Genomic DNA, 22,466 nt, shown 5'->3' on the forward strand with positions numbered 1-22,466 from the left:
ACACACCCAAAAGCTTCTTGAGAATTTCCTGCTAAGGCTTTTGATTCCTTTTTTCACTCTGGTAAAGAAGTGGGTGAAAGAAATTATTTAACAGCAGGCTGCAGGCAGCTCAATCACCCCCATAAATAATTATTTTGGGAAAAGCCTAATTTCAATTCCTGTGTCATTGTGCTCCAGCTACCTGGAATTCAGTGACATGTGAGATATTTACAGAAGGGTCAGCTTCCAAGAGGAAGGGAGGGAAGGGCTCTGTGGCTGAAATAAAGCATTTACTGAGACACAAAGGACATACAGAAAGGAAGATGAGGCAAGGTGTTGCTCTGCAGAGGGCAGGTTGCTCCTGTCAGACCTCCAGATGCATTGCAGTTAACACACAGATCCCTTCCAGCTCAGCAGCCACAGGATGCTGCCACTACTTTCTTATTCCAAGAAAATCACTGCGGATCAGCCTCAAAGCATGCACAGACACGAGGAGGAGGAGGAGGAGGATACCTGGGATGACCCGCTCCGAAATGTACTTCTCCAGCTGGGTGCGCACCTTGGCCTCTACTGTGGGGTGCCCGTGGGTGCCGTTATCAACCAGCAGCAGATGGGTGTGGTTGTTGTCCAGGCAGTACAGGGGCTCTCTCTTCAGGTCATCCATGATGTAGTGGGCCAGGTAGCTCCCCTAGGGGCACCAGCACAGCGCAGTCTGACACAGATTCAAGGACAAGGACACAGCCACCTTATTTATGTGGTGGGACAGTTTTTTAGATGTGTTCCATCATGTTTGGCGGACAAGAGACAAGGGGGCTGCCCCAGTGCATTTGGTGGGTAGGATGGCAGTGTCAATGAAGATCTTAAAGAGCAGCAGCAGGACCCTGTGCCTTAGCTCATGGCAATCCCTACTGTGGGCATGCATGGGAATTTCAGAGCTAGACTACCCATAGGAGAAGTTATTCCCCAAAGCAATGCCAGACACCGAGAGCAGCTGAACTCCCACACAGACACGCCAAAATCTGGCACAGCCGAAATCCTCCTCACCAGGTCTGATGTATGTGACTAACTTGGGCATGAGAACATTTTACTTTCCTCCTGTTCTGGGAGGAGCTCCCAACATTTTGAGGCCGAGCCTCCTCTTTCTTTCCCCACCAACCCATCCATGTAGCACTTGAGGACATGGTTTAAAGGTGAAATGTGGTGGTAGTGCCGGGCTGACAGCTGCACCTGATGATCTGAGAAGTCCAAGTTTTCCAGCCTTAACTTTAAGCTCATCAATGTCTCCATGACCCCGTGCTCCTTACGTCGCTGTCGGCCGTGCGGATGAGGGTTTCCCGGTTGGAGATCATGCCCCAGGCGGCGATGCCGATGGCCACCACGTTCTCCTCGGAGCTGCGGCTGATGGTGTTATCTCTGACCACCTCCCCAATGTACTTCATCAGCCCATAATGCGTGCCCCCGGTGAAAATCCAGGCTCCTGGAACAACACCCACTCACCTGGGGGAACACAGCCAAACACCCGCCCTCCCATGGCATTAAAGACACAACTCAAACCCCTTTTTGTGACCTTGGGGGCTTGTTCTTCAATAAAGCACAAAAGAGATGCTACACAACTGGGGAAGATTCGAGGAGGATTATTTGGGGAATTCCTGATGCCAAGATCTGGATTTTGGGCTGAATTTAGGCAGATTTGAGCTGAAATGGGGTGATATTTTCCAAGTTTTGCTGAATTCCAGGCAGGATTTTGGGATAATTTTGGGATTACGTTACCACAGGCATCCCCTGACTAAATCCCAATCCTGTTATGTCCAAACCATTAATGTCACACTCGTCTGAAGTGCAGCAGCCAAGCAGAAGCAAAATGATCACTCTGCTTCCCCAGGGACCTTTTGAGCTGCCCCCCTGTTGTGCAGCAGTGCAGCAGCAGAGGCACAGAAGCAGGTGTTTACCCTTGGACTGGGCGATGTAGATCAGCCGGCTGAATATCTTGCGCATGCGGGGCTTGAGCGCGAAGTTTTTGGCTCCACCGGTGACGGAGATGACAAGGTTTGGGGTCTTCAGGTGCCAGTGCTGGGTCATGAGATCATAGAGGGTCTCTGAGTCCGTGTCACACGACAGGCGGATGTACTTGGGGAGAGAAAACAGGAGAACAAATACAGCAGGAGATAAATTGAGATGGCTGGGAAAAACCCAGGGATTGCATTTTCTTCTGTGCCATACAGCCTCGTTACAACAGCCAGGAGATGAAAGGCAGGGTGATGATGAAATCCTTGTTTCTTCCTCTGAAGCACTTTTATCCTTCCCCTAGAGAAGGCAGGAGCAGTGACCTTGAGCTTCACTCTGCAAGGATGAACACACCACCACTATAGCAACTAACTCCAACAGTGCTATTTAAAGCTTAGATTATGAAGCAGTGGCAGCATCATCACTGCAAGTGAACTAATATTAATGACAGCTGTATTTTGATTACAGTACCCAAATAAATTCCAGGCTCCATGTGAATGGTGTCCCCATCACAACAAACACCCACTCCAGTGCTTCACGTATAACATAAAACAAATACATTAATTTTGTAGTAAAGCTTGTATGCTCTACAAAGGTGCCAAAAAGCACATAAGAGAGAGAATCTGGCTTCAGGTGGACCCAACATGTCACCATCTGTGTAAAAACTTCTCTGGCCTTGTCTTGCTTTGCTATTCAAAAGCCTCTTCACAGTTTCGGAAGACATTCATGGCTGCATAAGACAAATCAGGAGATGAAAAGGAGTAGCTTGGACCTGAATCAAAGAGGAATTTGTATAGAATGCCCAGTATTTGCAGGAGAGTAAAATGAAAGGATTGTTTGAGGAGGAAACATCCCCACCTAAGAGACACTGAACTTGAATAAAAACATTCATATGTTCCAAGATAGGTTCTAGAAGGAGTTATAGCATTTAGGACATCACAGAGGATGCTGAGCAGGCTCCAGCAGTTACACAGGAGAGCTAAGGGACCCCCACAGCTTCTGCCTTAAGAAGCTTCAGTCGCATGAAGCTTTGGGTGTTCTTCTGGAGAGGATCCCCTCTAGGAGAGGGGGAAACTACCAGGAAAATTACCTGGTCAGTCCTCCCCCAGCAAACCTGTCGGCGCCACTGCAGCCGGTAAACACAGCTCAGCATCTCCCTCCTCCGAAGTACAATAGTGCCATCTCCTGGTACTGCCGGATGCTGCTCCCGGACCATGGCTGTGATTCAGGGAAGTCTTTTAGCGGCTTGAGCTCCCAAAACATCAAATGCAGTGACCGCGATGCTCGTGGATATTACGGGGTCTGAGCGGCACAGCAGAAACAAAGAGCTCAGCAGGCTGGACTTACAGAGGGCGCGAGTTTATAGAATCCCGGAGTGATTTGGGTTGGAAGGGAGCTTAAACCTCGTTTGGTCCCATCCCTGCCATGAGTGCCTTCTGCTATCCCAGGCTGCTCCAAGCCCCAGTGTCCAACCTAGCCTGGGACACTGCCAGGGATCCAGGGGCAGCCACAGCTTCTCTGGGCACCCTGTCCCAGGGCCTGTCCACCCTCACAGGGAAGAATTTCTTCCCAATATCCCATCTAGCCCTGCCCTCTGGCAGTGGGGAGCCACCTCCCCTTGTCCTGTCACTCCATCCCCTTGTCCCAGCTCTCCTGGAGGCCCTTTAGGCATTGGAAGACCTCCCTGGAGCCTTCTCTTCTCCAGGCTTAAACATCCCTAGCACTCCCAGCCTGTCCTGACCGTCTTTATGGGTCTGTTCACATCTCATTTCTGCTCAGAACTTTTTAGGACTCATCTGCCCTAAAAAGCACAATGCAAGGTATAAAACTTCCCATCCCTCATTGATAATTGACAGCAATTCCTAGGTCACCCTGAGTTTGAAGTCCTCCCTGCTGTGAATCAACAGAAAATACTTGGCAATCTTCAGGAGCAGCAGGTGCCTTGCTGTGTAGGGAACAAGAACAGGGAATTGAGATATGATTCCAGCCAACATTCCAATGGGATGGACTAGGAGACTTGTGTGCAGAGTTTGAACAAAGTATGCTCTGAAATATGCACAGTGGCCTTGAGAGTCCGCATGAAACAACTGAGGGCACGTGAACTGATTTCCAAAGCTGGAATTGGGAAAGACACAACCTAAGGAAAAAACATTTAACCTCTGAGAGGTTTGAAATATTGCAGCAGACCAAAGCACTTTTTGTTCCAGGGCAGTCACACAGCAGCTTACAACAAAGCAGTACAAGGCTAAAATGTGCATATCAAAAGATACGTGAAGTACACGGATCTGTTTAACTGTGATTTAAAACCTTCGGTCTCATTCCCCACTCAAATTGCCTCTTATTTCTGCTACTTTGCATGAACCAAACCAAATTAATTTACATAGCAGGCGCCGATTTTCCTCATTTATTTTCATTGTCCCAAGCAACCTGCACTGGTGTTAAATATGAGCCATTTAGAGGAGGCAGATGAGCTCAGCCACATGTGACTCCTCACAAGCATCAGTATAAATCACCAGAAACAGCAACAGCAGCTATTTTCTTCTTCCCACACCTTCACTGCCCCTACTCCAAGCAAAGATACAAGGGGAAAAAAACCCCAGCAAATGGAATAAAACTTTTGAACTTCCACAGATATCTGACATCCCTCCAGAACTCTCCACACTGGGAAATATTCAACATTCAATTTTTTATAGGCCTGAGCAAGCTGGTCTGTGTGGATATGAAATAATCCTTGCACACAACCCTCATACACCCATTCCCCCGCCACGCCTAGAAAGAGAAAATCTCTTCTCATTCCCATCACCAGCCTAACCAACAAGTAATGCAGAAAGAATTATCCTTTGTTACCTATTTTCAGGCCTTGAGAAACAAGCTCGTGCCCCTTGTAGCCCATCTCCCGCCATTAGAATAAAATCCATTTCACCTTCCTTGCTTTTGAGGAGCTCTCACTGGTACTCAATAGGGGCCTCATGAATAGCCTTAATATTCCCACTTACCTTTCCTCTTTTTCCCAAGTTTTCAAACTGAATGTCCCCAAAGGCATCAGTAGGAAGCTCCTTCGTGTGCTTCTTGTAGTTCCATTTTTCAGTGGTGTTAACCTGGGTGCCCTCTATGTGCTGATTTTCAGGGTATCCACACTTACACAAGTTACCCCTGAAAGAAGAGTGAATAGACACAAGACCCCTGAGGAAAGCTGAGCACAGAAAAGTGAGCTCTGACAGCAAGGAAAGCAGCAGGCAGAGCTACAGAACCAGTTGAGTGTGGGAGTCTACTGGGATTTACCACCTGACAAAGCAGAGTAGCACCTGATCCTGCTTCCTCCCCCATAACCTGCTTCTGTCCAGCACTGGGAAGTGGAACACAGCTCAGGAATCAGGCTGCGCTGAGGGGTTTCTTCCCCTTTTTGTGCTCTTAACCACATAGGACAAGCTCACTGTATCTCCTCTCCCAGGTAACAAGTGACAGGACACAAGAGGAAAAGGCCTCAAGTTGTGCCAGGGGAGGTTCATACTGGGAATCAGGGGGAAAAAAAAATGATGGAAAGGGCTGTCAGGCACTGGTACAGGCTGCCCAGGGTCGTGGTGGAGTCACCATCCCTGGAAATATTCCAAAATAACATGGCTGTGGCACTGGAGCATGTGGTTTAGTGGTGCCACTGGGCTGGCTTCATTTTAAAGGTCCTCTCCATGCCCACATTCCTGCTTCCTCAGAGGACACGGAAAAGGGGTAATTAATTGCTTGTCTCCTTTAGAAAGGTTTCTTCTACTCCACTGTACCTTGCAAAGCTTACCTTAAAAATATCTAGACAAAAATAACCCAGCAGTTCTGCAGTCCTCTCCCAGAGGGCTTGCAGGAAGAGCAGCTGATGAGAACCAGCTCCTCCATCTTTTGTTGGTGCCTTGCCAGACATCCCATTTTTGGTGGCAGAGGAGGACCCTTAGTGAGATTTTCTGAAATGAGACTCATTTTCATCCCTCTCTCTGAGGCATTTTTCCCTCCAGCTTCAGAGAAGAGTGGTGTCAGAGAGCTCAGAGCTCAATATTCAGATTTCTGCAGTTGTAATAGTTTGATCACTTTTCTCCCCAGATCAAAAAAAAAAATAAAAACACCAAAAAAAACCCCACAAAACAATGTTATGGTCCTTGAACTAGCACTGCAGTTGTACCTGTGCCTGAAAATGGAGCGAGTTTAATTTCCAGTCTTAAGAGAACATCAGCCTGAGCAAAACCTAGTGCCTGTGTAAGGTTTGTGCATGAAATTTGTGATTTGGGTTTCAAAGGAAAATTTAAATCATGCAAACCACTGACATATACCTTGTCATACATCAGTACCAGTGCTGCATCTTTCAAAGCACCCATATATTGCCCCAATTCTGCTTTAAATAGGGAATTGTATATTAAACCCCGTAACGGAGCTGCTGGAAGATCAGATGCCTAGTTTTGCATGAGGTTACTTGTGGAGTAATTCAAACAAAGATACTGAGGCGAGATTGCACTGCTAGATCCAGACTCTTAACAAAAAACCCCAAAACTTTACTCCTTGCCTTTGCAGACAGAAATACCTTCATCTACCAGCCCCCCATTAGTGAAAAACAAGCGAAAAGTATCTCCTCCTTACATTGACTTGGTGTCTTTTGTAAAAAAGACACATTCTCTCTTCTTAAAGTTTTCTTGGATGAAGTTGGCCAAATCCTGGAAAATAATTTTTAAAAGTTTATTTCAGATAACTCATGAAATGGAAGAGACCTCAGTAACGGCACGGTGAGAGTGAACACAAAAATGCTGCTTAAAACATTATGGCAAACATTCTTCCCAATGGAAAAAAAAAAAAAAAAAAAAAAAAAAAAAAAAAAAAAAAAAAAAAAAAAAACACGACAGTTAGGTTCTTAGGGTAGGGGCTGCTTTAATTCAACACTCGAAGACCCCAGCAGGAGCCCAGAACAACTTCAAGTCCTCCTTTATGGGAGCTCAGGGAATGGGAAGTCTCTCCAGCTTGTTTAACCATTAACTCTCCTATTAACCTCGAAAATCCCTGGAGAAGCTTTCACACTCGGGAAATGCAAATTCCTCCCTAATGTGCCTCTGCCAGCTAAGAAAGCAAAGAAAAATTCTCACTTGCTGATAAAAGGTTGGGGGTCTTTTGTTTGCTTTTAAGTGCAGCTTAGATTTGCAGGGCAAGATTTCACTTGGGACATAAAGGGAAGACACGCAGCCACGGTTTAGTTTACCTGTTTGATGCAACACTTGTGGTTAAACAGCAGGCAGAAGTTATTCCGACCACAGAAAACATTACAAGCATTATATCCAAAAAAAGGAAAATGGAATGGGAAGGCATTTGACCAGTAAAAGCCACAACCGTGCAAGACTTAAAAAATAAAAGGACAGGGAAGCGCTTGCTGAAGTCCTAAGAATCGGCCATTAAGGCCTGCTGCAAAGCCATCAGGAGCAGGGAATCTGCCACGCAGCTGCTGGAATCAGCAAATCTTTCAGGCATGAAAGGATGTTTAACATAACATGTGTTGGCTGCCTTGGCCATCAAGCTTCGAGAAGAGCTTGGGGTGGTCCTTTATCCAGACAAATTTGTCTCTTGCTGCAAGGTGGAGAAGGGTTTAAAACCAGAAGGGATAAAGCACAATAAAGAGCTACAGGGTTCCAAAGGAACACAATACGCCCTTACAGTTTCACCGTGTTAGCTGCTGCTTCAGGGTCACTGGTTAGGAACATTTCTCCATAAAGGGGAAAGTGGCAAATCCATCATCCTGCTCCTGACTTGACCAAATTCACCGTCACTGTGGCCCCCTCCCAAGACACCAGCACGGTACCAGGTACTCACAGCATCGCTGCAAGCCACATCTATGCTGCGAGACATGCTGGAATAGAGGAGTCTGGAACTCTCAAAATTGCCATTTCTTCGGTGTCTCATGCTGCCCATGGAAACCTGGAAAAGCATGCCAGAGGGGGAGATGGAGCAGCACTAGACAACAGCAAGGGCACTTTGCGCCCCAGCAAGGCAAGGAAGAGGTTATTTGAATCCAGCATGAAGAATTAGGAAGGGTATTATTCCCAAAATGTGAAACAAAAATTCAGGAAACGTATTTTCTGTTATTTCATACCACAAAGAGACTTTCTTTTATCATTCCCCTCTCCAAAATAATTCCAACATCTTTTGAGAAAGGAACATAGTTTATACACCATCCCATTCAATTCATTCCCATATTTTAACCCTTTTGTCCCTGATGAGCAAGCTGAGGACGTGTCTTATACACACATACATGAAGAGTCCTTAATCCAATGTATTTACAAATTAAAGGGGATATTAAGAAGAAACATTTCAGACACAGAGGAAGAACTGCAGTGTTAAAGCCATTGGCCCAGCAGGACCCCAGGAGCTTAGAGAAGCAGCACCCACCAGTGATCCCACGCCTGGAACAAGGACAGTCAACATGTGCAAACTGAAGACCAAGTGGATTTAAAGGTCTTTGGATCCAAAAGTTAGGAAGTGACCTCTAGAAGCCAACACATTTCAACTGCCCTCTAAAGCAGATCCCTGTGTTGAAGTCACTGTCTTTGAAGGAGCATCGTTGCGCTTGCAGCAAAAGCACAGAACAAAATCATATTTATTCTAACCCAAATATTTCAATCCCCTTCATGCTAATCTGTGAATAATACTGGAAAAGGCCTTTTCCTGAAAGAAAAGCTGTCAGCCAGCGAACATGGGGAGCTCAGAGCCTACTCGTGCTTCCATCACTGTTTTCTCTCCTGCCTTTCCCCTGGCTGCGTGCTCTGCGTTTGCCTCTGGGGTGACACTGCCACTGCATGGAGCACAAAGCACCCCTCCCAGGCACAGCAAGCTGGAGGCACCACTCTGTAAATACAGAACTCCTGAGAGCCAGGATCCAGCAAGTGTGAAAATTTCCTTGGGGCACTCCACACAGTAGGAATGGCACAGGCAGTGGGAAGCTGCGACTGTAAACAGAATGATGGAATGTGATGTGAGCAAGCCCCCAAAGCAGTTAGAAAAGGCAAGTTTCCACAAAGACATGCATATTTATGCGTTACAGTAATTTTAAAAAGCCTTTGAAAAACGTTTTGTGTTGAGGGGAAGCACGATTGACGCAGTGTTGTTTACTGTGCACGGCAGAAGCCCTCAGCTACTTCCCCCAAAACCTGCAGCATGCCCAGGGATCTGTGTCCTCTATCACTGATAAGCGATGGAAGAGCACAGAAAAAAACCCTCTTCCTCCTTCCCAGCTCCTGCATGATATAGGAATGGTTTCACCCCGAAAAAAGGAAAAAAAACCCCCAAATAAGTTGGAAAGTGAATGGCTAGAAGGCTGGGCCCAGAGAAGGGGGAACAGAATTAAATCCAGTTACCAGCGCTGTTCCCCGGGCCGCGGTACTGGGCCCAGTCCTGTTTCATGTTTTGATCTTTACCAGTGATCTGGATGCGGGGATGGAGGGCACCCTCAGGAAGCTGGGGTCACCAAGCTGGTGGGATGGATCCCCGGGCCGAGGGTCAGCAAGGCCAAGGGTCCGTCCTTGGGTCACAACAGCCCCATGGAACGCTGCAGGCTGAGGGAAGAGCGGTTGGAAAAGGCCCTGACAGCGTTGGCGACAGGCTGAACACGAGCCCAGGAGGGCAAAAGGCCAGTGGCCCTTGGGCTGTGGCAGCCACGGGGTGACACAGCCCCAGGGCAGGCGCAGCCCTGCTGAGCCCCTCCAGACTGTGTCCAGCTCTGGGCCCTCCAGCCAGGGAGACACCGAGGGGCTGGAGCGTGTCCAGGGAAGGGAACGGAACTGGAGCCCCAGGAAAGACTGAGGGAGCTGGGAAAGGGACTCAGCCTGGAGAAGAGGAGGCTCAGGGGGGACCTGGTGGCTCTGCACAAAGCCCTGACAGGAGGGGACAGCCGGGGGGGTCGGGCTCTGCTCCCAGGGAACAGGGACAGGAGGAGAGGGAACGGCCTCAGCCTGGGCCAGGGGAGGATCAGGTTGATTACTGGGAAAAATTTCATCACTGAATGAGCTGTCAGGCATCAAAATGAAGGGGCTGGCTGGGGCAGCGGTGGAATCACCTTCCACAGAGCCCCACCACAGCTATTTGGGATTCTCATCCCAGAGGAACAACAACCACAACCCCCTTTCCTCTAAACCCCTTTGTTGTGTGATCTCTTCATCAGTGATCCAAAAGTGACCAAAGAGGAAAACCCGACTGACAGAGAATAAGGGACCCAAAACTGGTCAGTAACAATAATTGATAACGTGGGAATGTTTAGTCCAAAAATGTTCTCTCTGACAGGGCAGGCTTGTCAAATAGAATACTAAGGAAAAGAGGGAAGCTGTACACAAAATACAGAGAAGCTCAGAGCTAGCACACATCATAGAGACATGAAAAAACACCTTGACAGTCACAGGCAGCAAGAAACTCCACAAAACTGCAACCTGGCAGCTGATAAGGATAGAAGCCTGATGTTCAAGGACACAGGCGACTCTGCACTGGGAGACATATTTCCTAATTTCCTAAGAAACCAGAAAGCAATTCTGAATATTTCATCTGAATAATGTTCAGTGTAAAGATGGTTTTAAAGCTGTAATTCAAGATAAAAGCCCCACAGAGGGAAATTACATTTAGGTCTGGATCTACGCAACTTATTTATTGACAGTTTTACTTTCATTGTTGATTTGTTTAATAAAGTTTAACACCAGAAAAGCGACTATGGACGTAACTGCACAGAGAGGAGATTAAAATGAAACAAGGGCATTAAATTATTAATTCCAAACACTACAGGACTTCAAGTTTGCCTTGCTGCTTTCATAAATAATTGATAAGAATGAACGTGCGGCAAACAAACTGAAAAAAGTCAGCGAGAGTGCAAAGAAGCCCCCATAAAACCTGGTATTTAATTTTAAATTCTGAAAAGCCTCATTGATAGCACAGTGTTTAGCTGATTCCAGCGAGCGACGCTCATTAACACCATGAGTGCTGGAGACAACACAGCAATTATACATATTTTAAAAGGAGTGACACAGCTGCAATCCACAGGACAGGCAAACTATTCTTTTTCTATCACATTTCCAACCCATTAAATTAAATATATAAGATATTCAATGCATTGAAGCATAACTTTCTTAAAACAACACATATTGAGGATAATAAACGTCGGATAAACTAAAAAAAAAAAAAAATCCTCTAAAGTTTAAGACTATAACTTCCACAGCAATTCAAGGAGTATATCCAAGGAAATCTTCAGCCTGAGGTGACTCAAAAAAAAAAGAAGAAAAAAGTAAATCTAGTCCTATAGAGACAAATTAAGAGGCTTTTAGAAACTTGCCTGGAACTGAAAAAGCAAGACCAGCTTCATTCTCAGGAAGCTTCCAGATAAACATAACCACTATTTATTCCATTAACAGTTCCCGACAGTGGCTTTACGTGAAACCTCTCCAGCAGCAGAGGATGTCACAGAACTTCAGCTGCACCTGCTCCCACAGTTTCAGCAAATTCTAAGTATACTCTCTTAAGGACAGAAAAACCAACATTTAATCAGTAGCACAGACTTACCAAAGTCTCCAGAATATGCCCCAGGACTCCTTCTGCAATCATGACTCCAAGAGGAAGGCTTTGAAATACTTGGGCTGACAAAGCCCCACCTTTATTTGTGTCATGCCTTCTTTTTAAAGGAGGGAGGGATCACGGCCAGGAGCGGGGAATAGCAGAGTTATTCACCAGTTCCTAATGAAGGCTTAATTGCAGCAGGGTGCAGGGAAGAGCAGCTGCAGGTTATTTCTAAGAGAGATGTTGTCCCACCTGCTGCCCATGGACTGCAGGAACAGGTAACATCGCAGCTCCTTTGTGGCACCCACAGCACCAGTAAAAAGCCAGAACTAAAAGAAAACGTTTGTGGGAATAAATAATTAGATTTTAATGTAGCAGGAGATAATGAAGCAGCTGTAAAATCAACACCTCTTAATCTAATTTACTACAAGGTTGTTGAAGCACTGTTGAGTGCAATACAGGATTTTAAAAGTTTTTACTCAATAAAAATCAGACACAGTTCCTTAATTTTTTGACACTCAACATGGGGTAAGCTGGTTTTGTCCTGCCTTTGACTTCAAGCTTTTCACTTGGGTAAAAGCATTTTCTGCTGCTGTGATATTCAGCGACTCCTTGGAGAGATGGATTGTTCCCAGGCCATCTTCCTTGCAGGAAGCAGTGCTATCCCTTTCACTGCTGGAGAACCTTCTACTGTCTTTTAATCACCCTGTTTGGACCAATATTAGGCCAGGTTGGATAGGGCTTGGAGTAACACGGGATAGTGGAAGGATCTCTGCCCATGGATGGGGGTGGAAAATTTGGGCTTTGAGATCCTTCAAACCTAAATCATTCCAGGATTTTAAGTCTCAGAGTCATCTTTCCTTCTATGATGGGAGGTAGGTTTATTTGTCTTAAATCTCACGTTACCTTGGCATACACACATCTGCATTTTCATGAATTATCACTTAGGGGTTTCACGCCATATGGCAGCATCTAACAGCTCCCTAAAACATGTGTGTCGACCCCAAAGACAGAACACATCCAGTCATCCACTGTTCCTGAGGAACATAAAACTGATATCAAGGACTGGCAGCTAAATAGCTCCTGTGCGTTTTCTGTCACCCTATTTCCCTAAAGGAGTTTTCATGGACAGCAGCACTATGGTGATGCAGCAACATTCCTAAAGTACTGAACATGAACCTTTAATGTGGTTTATCCCTGCAGATATTCCCTTAATCACTGCCCTGTGAAATTTGCCTGGTTGGTAACTATCAAGAAAGAAAACTACTCAGTACATAAATGGAGAGCTTAATTATTAATTTTAAAAAGTTGGTCCACAGCTGAGGAAGAAATCAATCTGCCTGGTCCTCTTAAGTACAGCAAACCTGGAAAAGTGACAGATTTTGGGGGCCATTTTATGGTTCTCAAGTAAGAAATTTGGTATCCCAAACGTAAGTCCAAAATGCTCTCTGAAAGTTTTTAGGGTAAAGATAATCAGTATTTTCCAGAGCCAAGAGCTCTTCCGTGGGCAGTAATTCACACTTGCCAGCATTCCTGCATTCCTGGTCTGAGAATACACATACAGGTATTCCAAATCTACAGGAATACGTTAATATTTACTGTATTCCAGCAAAATGAGGGCTGACTCCAGCAGAGATTTCAGTGAGAACTTGCCCAACTGCACAGCATGTGCTGCCTCTCCAATTCAAAGAAGTTTTGTAAGTCTGGGTTTGGATCAGACAGAGTTACTTGTGAACAACCAAAGGTGTTGTTATGGATCCTGGCCAAAGAGCGCTGTGTCTTTCTGGTGAATGGAAAAAAAAAAAAAAAAAAGCTGTCATCCTCAGGATTGGAATCCTTGTTATCTATGCAGGAATCAAAATGCAGCAAGCACTTGGTTTGCTAAGGAGTGGAAATTCACATACATACAAAAACATTTTCCATTGTATTGGGAGCAGTGAAGAGACTGTAAAGAAAAAAGATTCTTCTGCATCTGAATAAGCCTTACGTTTGTTTAAAAAGAAGTATAAAGCCAGAGAGCGGATTTAAGGAAAATGGTGCCTGAAGAGCTTCAGGGATTTGAGCCCTGCAGCCCCCATTGTTCAGGAAAAAAAAGGTACAATGGGATTTAATTCAGTGGCTGGCAGTAAATCATTTTCTATCCTAGAACCTGTGAAAGCTTGAGAGGGGCTTTTTATGGAATTCACAATGCACCTGTGAAATGAAGTAGTATCATAGAATCCCAGAACAGTTTGGATTGGAAGGGACTTAAAAGCCCATCCCATTCCACTTCCTGCCACGGGCAGGGACACCTTCCACTGTCCCAGGCTGCTCCAAGCCCCAGTGTCCAACCTGGCCTTGGACACTTCCAGGATCCAGAGGCAGCCACAGCTGCTCTGCGCACCCTGTGCCAGGGCCTGCCCACACTCACAGGGAGGAATTTCTTGCTATCATCTCATCTAAATCTCTCTTCTCTCAGTTTAAAACCACTTCCCCCTTGTCCTATCACTATCTCCCTGTGTAATATATATTAACTCTCCTGTAGAGTTTATTTTGGGGATTGGGGGGCATTGTGTCTTTTTAAAATTAAGTTTGTTTCAGTTCACCGCCCCAAGCAACATTTTTTATGCCAAGGAGACAGTCATAGGCTGACAGCATTGGGATCACCACTACTGGCCATGAAATCCCTGTTTAGGAACGAGGTTATTTTGGCTAAGCTTTGAGCACTCATGGTAACAACCTGGTCTAGTGGAAGGTGGCCCTGCCCATGGCAGAGGGTGGAACAGGATGAGCTTTAAGGTCCCTTCCAACCCAAGCCACTCTGAGATTCTATAATTATTATCCCAGTGTTGCAAGGCAATGTCTTACTGCAGATTTGTATGTGGGGTTTCAAAGCTTAGGCTCCACAGAATCCAATAGTTAAAAGTATGATGGATCAAATAGGCAAAAAAACCTGAATACTTACTCTGTTGAGTGCTAATCATGACCATTCCCTCATCTCAGTTCTCCCCATGGATTGCCAGAGAGAACAAAATGTCAAACACTGTCGTAGAACAGCCAGGGCACTTACTAATTACAGCAGCTCAAACAAAGCGTTACATGGAGATTCACAAAGAACGTTTCTATCCCCAAAATCCCTCTGGATTTCTCTTGCTTTGGCTGCAAGCTGTTAACACTGCTCCTGCTTCTGAGCAGGAAACTGGCACTGATGCAGCTGCACACAGAATTTCATGTGCTGTGCATGACCTCCCTTCTGCACCCCTTTATTGCTTGTACAAAAATCCATTTCTCCCCTTTTTATCCAAGCTGCAGAAGCCCACCTTGAACAGGGATAACAGCTTTTGTGTGGCTCCTCAGCCTTTTTATGTTGGGATTTTGGATTCATAACCTCAACAGGAACTGTAAGATAACATTTGAGCACTTCTCATCCTCAGAAGCACCTCGAAGATAATGAGCAAGAGCACAACAAACCTGGGGAGAAATACAGGAAGTTATCTGCCATAATAATACTGGCCATTTGTTTTCTTAATTTAGGGTTAAATGAAGGCACAGTAAAATGAGGAGCCACAGAAGGTCTCCTTCAGAGCAAGAAAAGTCAATGAAACTACTCAAACTAGACCTGAGTCCTACCCAAAGCACAGGTGGGATAAGTCCTTTTACGTACAAATTTGGCAACAAAAGCACGGACAGCACAACTGCTTTGGGGTTTGGGTCTTTAAAAATCTTGGAAAAGCCTAAAGAGCACTTTTCTGTGGTGACAGCTGCTCAAGTTCTACGTGCAGGCAACTCTTTCTGGTTCCTCCTTTCTTCTGCGTTGAGGAAGGCAGGTACACTGCTGGAGACAAACCAAGCTTCATAGAAGATCCCAGCTCCAGTGACTCTTACTCATTTTGAATGGCAAATATTGTAGGATGGCATGTTTCCATCTGGCTGCTCAAGTCACAGGGATTTTTAATGTAATATTAATTACTGAGAGCAGTTTTTAGCCATTTACCTAAGGATGTAACAGAACATCCCTCAAGCCTACAATGACACACTGAAGGACACGCCAAAGAGAAAAGAGAACACGAGCTGGCGCAAAATGGCAACATTTTGGCAATGAGTGATGTTGGAACTGTTAAAAAAGGGATTTATAATGGAATTTAAATCTATTAGAAGCACTTCTGACCAGTCTGAGTGTTAAACTAGTCTCACTGAAAGACAAAAGTCTGGAAAATTTGAGTGTCACCCTGCAGAGATAAAGACCTAATGCTGTGGGACCTTGAAAATGGGGATACAACAAAACAGAGGGCTGTGGTCCTGCCCACCCTCATCACCCATCCTGCTGTCCACAAGCATTTAAAACCCTTTTTCACAATTTACATTCCTAAATGCAGACACTTGTATTTCCTTTCAGCGTGAGAGTGCATTGCATTTGAAGAACAATGAAATCATTCCGATGTGCATGTCAGCCCAGAAAGCTCTGAAAGTGCATTTTGGTGTGAAATATTAATAGGTAGGAACAGAACACTGGCAGCTTCTTTCTGTAAAAGCCCTAAAAATAATAATAAAAAAAAATAATAAACCCACCAGAAAGAATTATGTAATTTTCAGCTTATCAGGATTGAGTGAGTAGAAATTGTGCACGTCGGGCTTTTATGCACTTTATTTGATGGAAATGTTCTGAGAAAGTGTTCATCAAGCTTTAAAAATTGAGGAGAGGTGAGGAGAGGAGATGAATGCTTGAGATCAGCTAAAAAACCACCCCAAACCCAAACGAAAAGCAAGAAGAAGGCTCTAATCAACACAGTAGTCTGTGGAGACTCACTTCCACCAGTTTCAATGCAGGAGGTTCACACCTTAGCTACAGCTAGATTGCCTGGAATTTAGCTAGGATCAAATAAAAATGTGCATTAATCCAGAATATTCCAACTGATGACAATCACAGGGAAGTCTCAGCAGCAAAAACTTTCAAAACCAAAATAGCTTCAAATTTAAAGTAATAAATAAATGAAATTCTTTTCATCCTTGCATCAAAACTTCATGAAAACCACCTTGATGAAAAGAAAGGACACATTTCAATAATCAAGTGCATTTGAATATAGCTAGAATATTTAAGGAAAATACGAAGTTCATTAATTTTTCAAGGCTTATGGTAATATTGTTGCAAGATTCAGAGTATTATCCGCAGTAATAACTGCTGTCACTCACTGTTGTAAAGTTCAGAATTCAGCCAAACTATATAATCTTTCTGTTTTAGGAGTTTATGCATAATTTCCTGTGCCTATTTTGCATGCACTGAGATCATATACAGAAATCAAAGCCATACAGCACAAAGACAAGTGGTAACACCAAAGAAAAAGCTCTCAAATGTTCCTTTAATCCAAAGAAACTCCTCCAGTGAAGAAGTGCATCTGTTTCCACAGAGCCATATGACTAAAACACGCTGTCAAATTCATCTAATATTCAGTGAAAATTAACATATGCTTGGGACTATTTCAGTCTCCATTCTCTGGGAGCTGGGTGTAACATGCAAACCTTGCACATCTATTCCAATCCCACACCACTGTGTGGATAATGGTGTGTGTCAGCAGCAGGCAGTAGAATATCCCACCCCAAAAAGCTACACTTAATCAGATATCCAAAGACATCTTGGGTAAAATGCCCTTAATCCTTGGAAATTGGAGTTTTCTAAGTGGAAAGGTACATCTAGAGGTCCAAGTAAGTCAGAACTAAACTACAAATGACTCAAGAGCTCAAAGAACATAAATCCCACAGTCTCCCCAGAGTCTTTTTTAGTGCTTGAACATCCTCAGGTGGATTTTTTTTTCCTACTATAAGAAAATCCCAGAATGGTTTGGGTTGGAAGGGACCTTAAAGTTTATCTCGTTCCAAGCCCCTGCCATGAGCAGGGACACCTTCCACTATCCCAGGTTGTTCTCCTACTTATTCCTTTGTTCCAGCTTCTGTCCACTGCCCCATTCCTGCACACCTTGGACACGCCTGGATCCATTTTCTCTCCACACTCCCACATCAGGAAGTTGCAGATACAATGAAGATTCCACAGCACATTTCCATCCTAAGCTCTCCTTCGGCATCGGAGTTAGAATTAGATGATATTTAAGGCACTTTCCTGAAAGATTCCAGGACATTTTATTCACCTAGGACAGGATTTACCTGGGAGGAGAGCAAAAACATGCAGTGAGGCATTAACAGACCTCTAGCTAAGCTGTGGAAAATCCCATCAGCTTCTAGGAATATGCTGCCTGTTCCCAATCCCTGAGCAGGTCAAGCAGATAACTTGTACAGGTCCCATTGGTTTCTGTTTTCCTGCTGCCACAGAAGAAATGGGGACAGAAACAACAAATCACCAATCCCATGGAGGTACTATTAAGACAGTGCCAGGAGAAATATTCAGCTGGAAAGTGTGGTTGGAAGTCAAGTGAGCTGTGACGTTCACTCTGAACAAGTTGCTTTCTAAAAACAATAAGGGAATGGGAGGCCAAGGACACCTTGGAGTTTTGAAATGAAAAAGCTGGATTCAGTTGAACTTGTTGAAATAGGAAACAATGAAAAACTAAATGTCAGGGAATTCAAAGATGAAAACAACACAAGAACCCTTGCCAAATTCACAGGCAAAAAGTAAAACAGCCACGCTCCAGGTCTGAGGCAGGAAAACTCAGCTGAATTATCCGTTTTGAGTGGTCTTCACTAGGAGACCCAACCCTTTGAAGGCTCCAAAATGGTTTGCATTACTTAGTTATTTGTTCTCAGCACAGCTGCTGCTCGAAAATCAGTTTGAGAAAAGTAGGAGGATGAGAGGAATCTTCTTCCAAGGAATTTACCTCAGGTCACAGTCAGCAAGAACTGGCTGTCCCGCCCCCCACCCCAAGATGGGAATGTGCAGAAAAAGTTTTGAGCTAAAAAGGCTCTTAAAAAAGGAAGTACTAAAGGTAACAGAGTTAGCAGCTCTGACAAGAAATTCAGCACACAGGGAGAGGCGAGGAGGAAGAGAGAGAGTCAATGGAAAAAAATCCCCTGGAGGCTGAGGTCAGACTGATTAAGATGCTGTTTCAGTCAATATCCGCTGAAAACCATAGCTGAAAGCAAACAAACACTAAATTTTCTTTTTCAGAGTCTTACAAGGAAAAGACTCTCATGGAAAATGTATGAAGCAGCTTCCAAGTAATTATAGATTGGCAAGGGTATATTTCTTTCCCTGACCATTATTTTAATTAATTATTAATCAGCTGCTGCTGTCAAGCCTGTGTGCTTAAAGACACCAAGCAGCACATTCTTTATAAGGGGTAGTTTATCAACTTGATTTTATGTCCATCATGCAGCATTAAAATGAAAGATAAGTGATTTAGAGGAAACCATGAATTTGATCCACTCACACATTTCATCGCTTTCCCAAGCCCACGAGGAGCTTGGTGTCTGGGGAGGTGGGTGGCTTTGATGGACTTTGAGGGTAAGAACAGCACGAGCCCAAGGTCAGGCACAAAAGGGAAGTGCGTGACTTGTATGGAGTTAAACTTCTGGAGAGCTTCTGCTTCCGAGACACCCCCCAGATTTCACAGGCAGCAGTGGAAGACACAGAGCACCCCTTTCACCCAAACCAGTGTCCCTGGAGTCACAGCCACCTGCACAAAGGGGACCACAAACACCTGTCTCACCCTCCCTGCCTGAACAGGTACCATTGACTCAGTTAATGAATGCCTTCAGAACCTTTTAGTTCTGCTTCCAGAATATCCGTTTCTGTAAGGTTCTGACTTTTTCCAGAGCAAGTCTGTCATGTTTTGATCCTCTGCTCGCCTTTTTTTCTAGTATTCTTAGCACAAGCATTCACTGGTTCTTTCCCCAAACATTTTGCTCACAAGGTTAAAGACCACTCAAAATCCCAGGAGCAGAAGTTTCCACCTAAGGACAGCAAGGATGTTTGAGTGTACTTTATTTATTCTGTGCTGTAGCTGTCCTGGTCCATCAATGGCCTGCAGTGAGGCTGGAACAGCTCACTGGGTTCTGTGCTGACACCAGCCTTAGTCCCAGCTGGAAGCATGACCTGGAAAAAGCAATGGAAAAAAGTATCAGCTGGAAAATGTGACCAAGATGGGGGCTGAAAAAAACGCAAATATCTTCATTCCCACAGTCACATCAATTGACGAGGGCAGGTGAGAGTGTCAGAATATTTACTCCAGCAAGTTTATCTGTCTGGGGACTCTGTCAGCTGACAATTCTGAAGGGAAAAGGGAGGATCCACGAAGAAATATAGGCACAGACCTGACAAAACCACCATGGAGATGCTGACAAGGAACAAACCTTGCCAGTCCCACTGATGGAGGGACTGCTCAGAAACCACAGGCACCGCTTCCAGCAAGATCAGCATGAGGCAGGAATGGCATGTCTCCCTAAACACCAGCTACTGGGGGAGACTAATGGGAATGTGGAGCCTTGGGAAAATGGTGGAGAGGAACAGGCTATAAATAAACCTGACAAAACACAAGCAAAATTTTGCCAGGATTAACCCCCCGACTTGCACTAGCAAGCATTAAGGCCTTTGGGCTTGGCCTCGGTCTGCCTGAGGGCAGACTTTGCCTACAGATAAGTAAGATTTAAAGTTACCTTCCCGAGGCTTCCAGCAGCAAGTTTGTGAACTCAATGCTTCAAAATGTAGATAAGGCAAGGGTGAAGCTATTTGGGCTTTTTAAGGCAGAGAGAGATTTTAAACGGGTGTTTACTGAGGTTGAGAAAGCCCTCTAAGAACATCAAGTCCAACCATTAACCCAGCACTAAATGGTGTCTTTAAGCACCAAGACTGCATTGCTTTGAACACTTCTGGGGATGGTGACTCCACCACTTCCCTGGGCAACCTGTTCCAATGCCTGACCACCCTGTTCAGGAAGGAATCTTTCCCAGTATCCAACCGGAACCTTCCCTGGGGCAACTCAAGGGCATTTTCTCTGGTCCTGCCACTTGTTACCTGGGAGAGAAGAGACAATCGCCAGTCCTAGACTAATTTTAGACAACTATTTCTGAATCAGAGTAATAGCAACACAATCGGCTTTTCTTTATAGTGGCAAATCTTTCAAAGATGGCAGAATTTTCCAGGGTTTCACCCTTGCTTCCCTGCAGACATCTGAAGCCAAACCCCCTCTTTACTGTTTCACTGCACTTACCACCAAACACCCCAGATCTGAGATTTTCTCACCATCGCTACACAAATTCTGCACATCCAGTTCTATGTCGATTAGGGTATGAGGACCTCAAAGAGGTTGTGGAATCTTTAGTTTATGGCAAGAGCTGTGTGCTCTGAAGACTTTAAAGAAAATAATGGGATTGCAGGTTATTTGGGAAAGCCTAGATCAGGAAGTCACTGCAGACAGCTCCTACAGCAAGCAGAGCTTTATAGCCACTCTCCACAAAATGCTGAATTAAGGACAAAACATCCTGACATATTGCAGGAAATCCTGCCCAGTCTCAGAAAGAACCTCCAAAGGAGTGAAGAATCACCCAGCTGCAGCAGTGAATGTCTGTCACCCCTTGATATGCTCCATTTATCTCCCTGCTTGCCACTGATGCTGCAGACTCCACTGGGAGTGGGGTAATTGTGCCAGTTCCTTGTTCCTCCCCGTTGAAGAGTGGAAGGTGCTGTAGATGTTGAGATGAAGAGAAGCCAAACATGCCCCTGAGCCAAAGTCTTGTACCACTCAGGGCAGTGCTAAGTCTTGGAGGGAGCAACAGCAGCAGCAACTCTCCAAAGGTTTGCAAGTCTGCAAGTTACTGGCACTGGGAACCTCGTTTGGTCTCAGGCTCTCACCAGGACACACACCCCACAAAGACATGGCGCTGAACTTGATGAATAACTGCAATTATTGCTAATTAACAGGCCTTTATGAGTCAGAAGGAGCAAGGCTGTGAGTACACTGACAGAGGAGGACCAGAGACATTCCACCCAGAGCTGTGGAAGGAATTGAGAAGAGTATGGAATACTGTTAAAATATGAAAAGGGTATTAAAGCCAGCTTCAATTACCTAGACTATACCATCTGCTAGCAATATTTTGCATCTCAAAAGGAGTCTCAATCGAATCAGCACCATTCAGCTTTTCACACTGCAAGTGGCAGTATTAGAAAGATCCGTTCTAAGCTTCCCCATCATCCCCACCTCTCCAGCTTCTCCAGCCTACCAGATGGCTGAAACCACAAAAGTAAAGAACGTGTTTGAAATCGCCGCTCCCTAATTTAGGAGGGAACACATTCTTGATAAAATGAAAAAAAAAAAAAAAAAAAGAAAGAAAGAAAACATTTATGATTTCCAGCTTTTCTGAAGCTGTAGAGAAAGGTTTTCACTCTGACAACTTGTATTAGCTGGCCTGGAATCTGCAGGCAGGAACATTTAAGAAGTAATTTGAAACTGAAAGAGTACTTTTGGGGAAAGTGTCTCAAATGTCAGACAGATCTATTAAGACAGTTCTTGACAGACTAATCTATAAGCCTTTCTTTTTTAGTGTGAGATTTGTATCGATTTTTAAAATAGCAATCCCATTACTACACATTAACAGCATGTATCAACATCTCTCCGAGTATTTAGGATTACAACAGGACAAAGAGAGAATGTGAGGGCAGTAATTTTCCATCACAGTAGGTGAGTTTAACGCGGTATCTGCAAATCAAGCCCATCTCTAAAGTAAATTTTCGGCACAGCAGGAGCTCTGGTGACCTTTTTTGTTACCCAAATCCACGCTGTACTCGCCACTCTGCTCCCTTCCCAGCAGTCAGCTCAATATCCTGTTCCTCCCCGCCTTTCCCACTGCCAGACCTGGCGATTCCCTTTCTAAAGTGTCCAATTGTCACAGCTTCAGGGGTAATGGAGGAAAAGCAGGAGCGAGTGTACCTATGCATGCGGCTCAATCGGCAGGAATGCAGGAAATGGACTCCATCTCAGAGTTCTTTTCCAACCTAAATGATTCTGTGAAAA

At 44.8% G+C, this 22,466-nt stretch overlaps 1 protein-coding gene across 10 annotated transcripts in view; it reads right to left on the reverse strand.

Moving 5' to 3' along the window:
• Positions 1 to 11,639, reverse strand: part of TRPM8 (transient receptor potential cation channel subfamily M member 8) — a 35,823-nt gene extending 24,184 nt beyond the window's left edge. For 8 of the 10 annotated variants that reach the window (XM_066189373.1, XM_066189374.1, XM_066189372.1 and 5 more), the window contains exons 1-7: positions 11,539 to 11,639; positions 7,816 to 7,920; positions 6,601 to 6,674; positions 4,980 to 5,136; positions 1,929 to 2,106; positions 1,284 to 1,456; positions 493 to 667 (exon numbers count right to left, since the gene is read on the reverse strand). In XM_066189373.1, the coding sequence (XP_066045470.1) occupies positions 493 to 667; positions 1,284 to 1,456; positions 1,929 to 2,106; positions 4,980 to 5,136; positions 6,601 to 6,674; positions 7,816 to 7,920; positions 11,539 to 11,580 (904 nt within the window). In that variant the 5' untranslated portion in view covers positions 11,581 to 11,639. Of the gene's footprint in view, positions 1 to 492; positions 668 to 1,283; positions 1,457 to 1,928; positions 2,320 to 4,979; positions 5,137 to 6,600; positions 6,675 to 7,815; positions 7,921 to 11,538 lie in introns of those variants that run through there. The other 2 variants (XM_066189377.1, XM_066189376.1) reach the window with 2 other exon arrangements.
• Positions 11,640 to 22,466: the final 10,827 nt, after the last annotated feature.

Source organism: Chamaea fasciata, unplaced genomic scaffold (genome assembly GCF_029207755.1).
Source record: "Chamaea fasciata isolate MVZ Bird 193981 ecotype frontalis unplaced genomic scaffold, bChaFas1.0.hap1 SCAF_8, whole genome shotgun sequence".
Taxonomy (NCBI): Eukaryota; Metazoa; Chordata; class Aves; order Passeriformes; family Sylviidae; genus Chamaea; species Chamaea fasciata.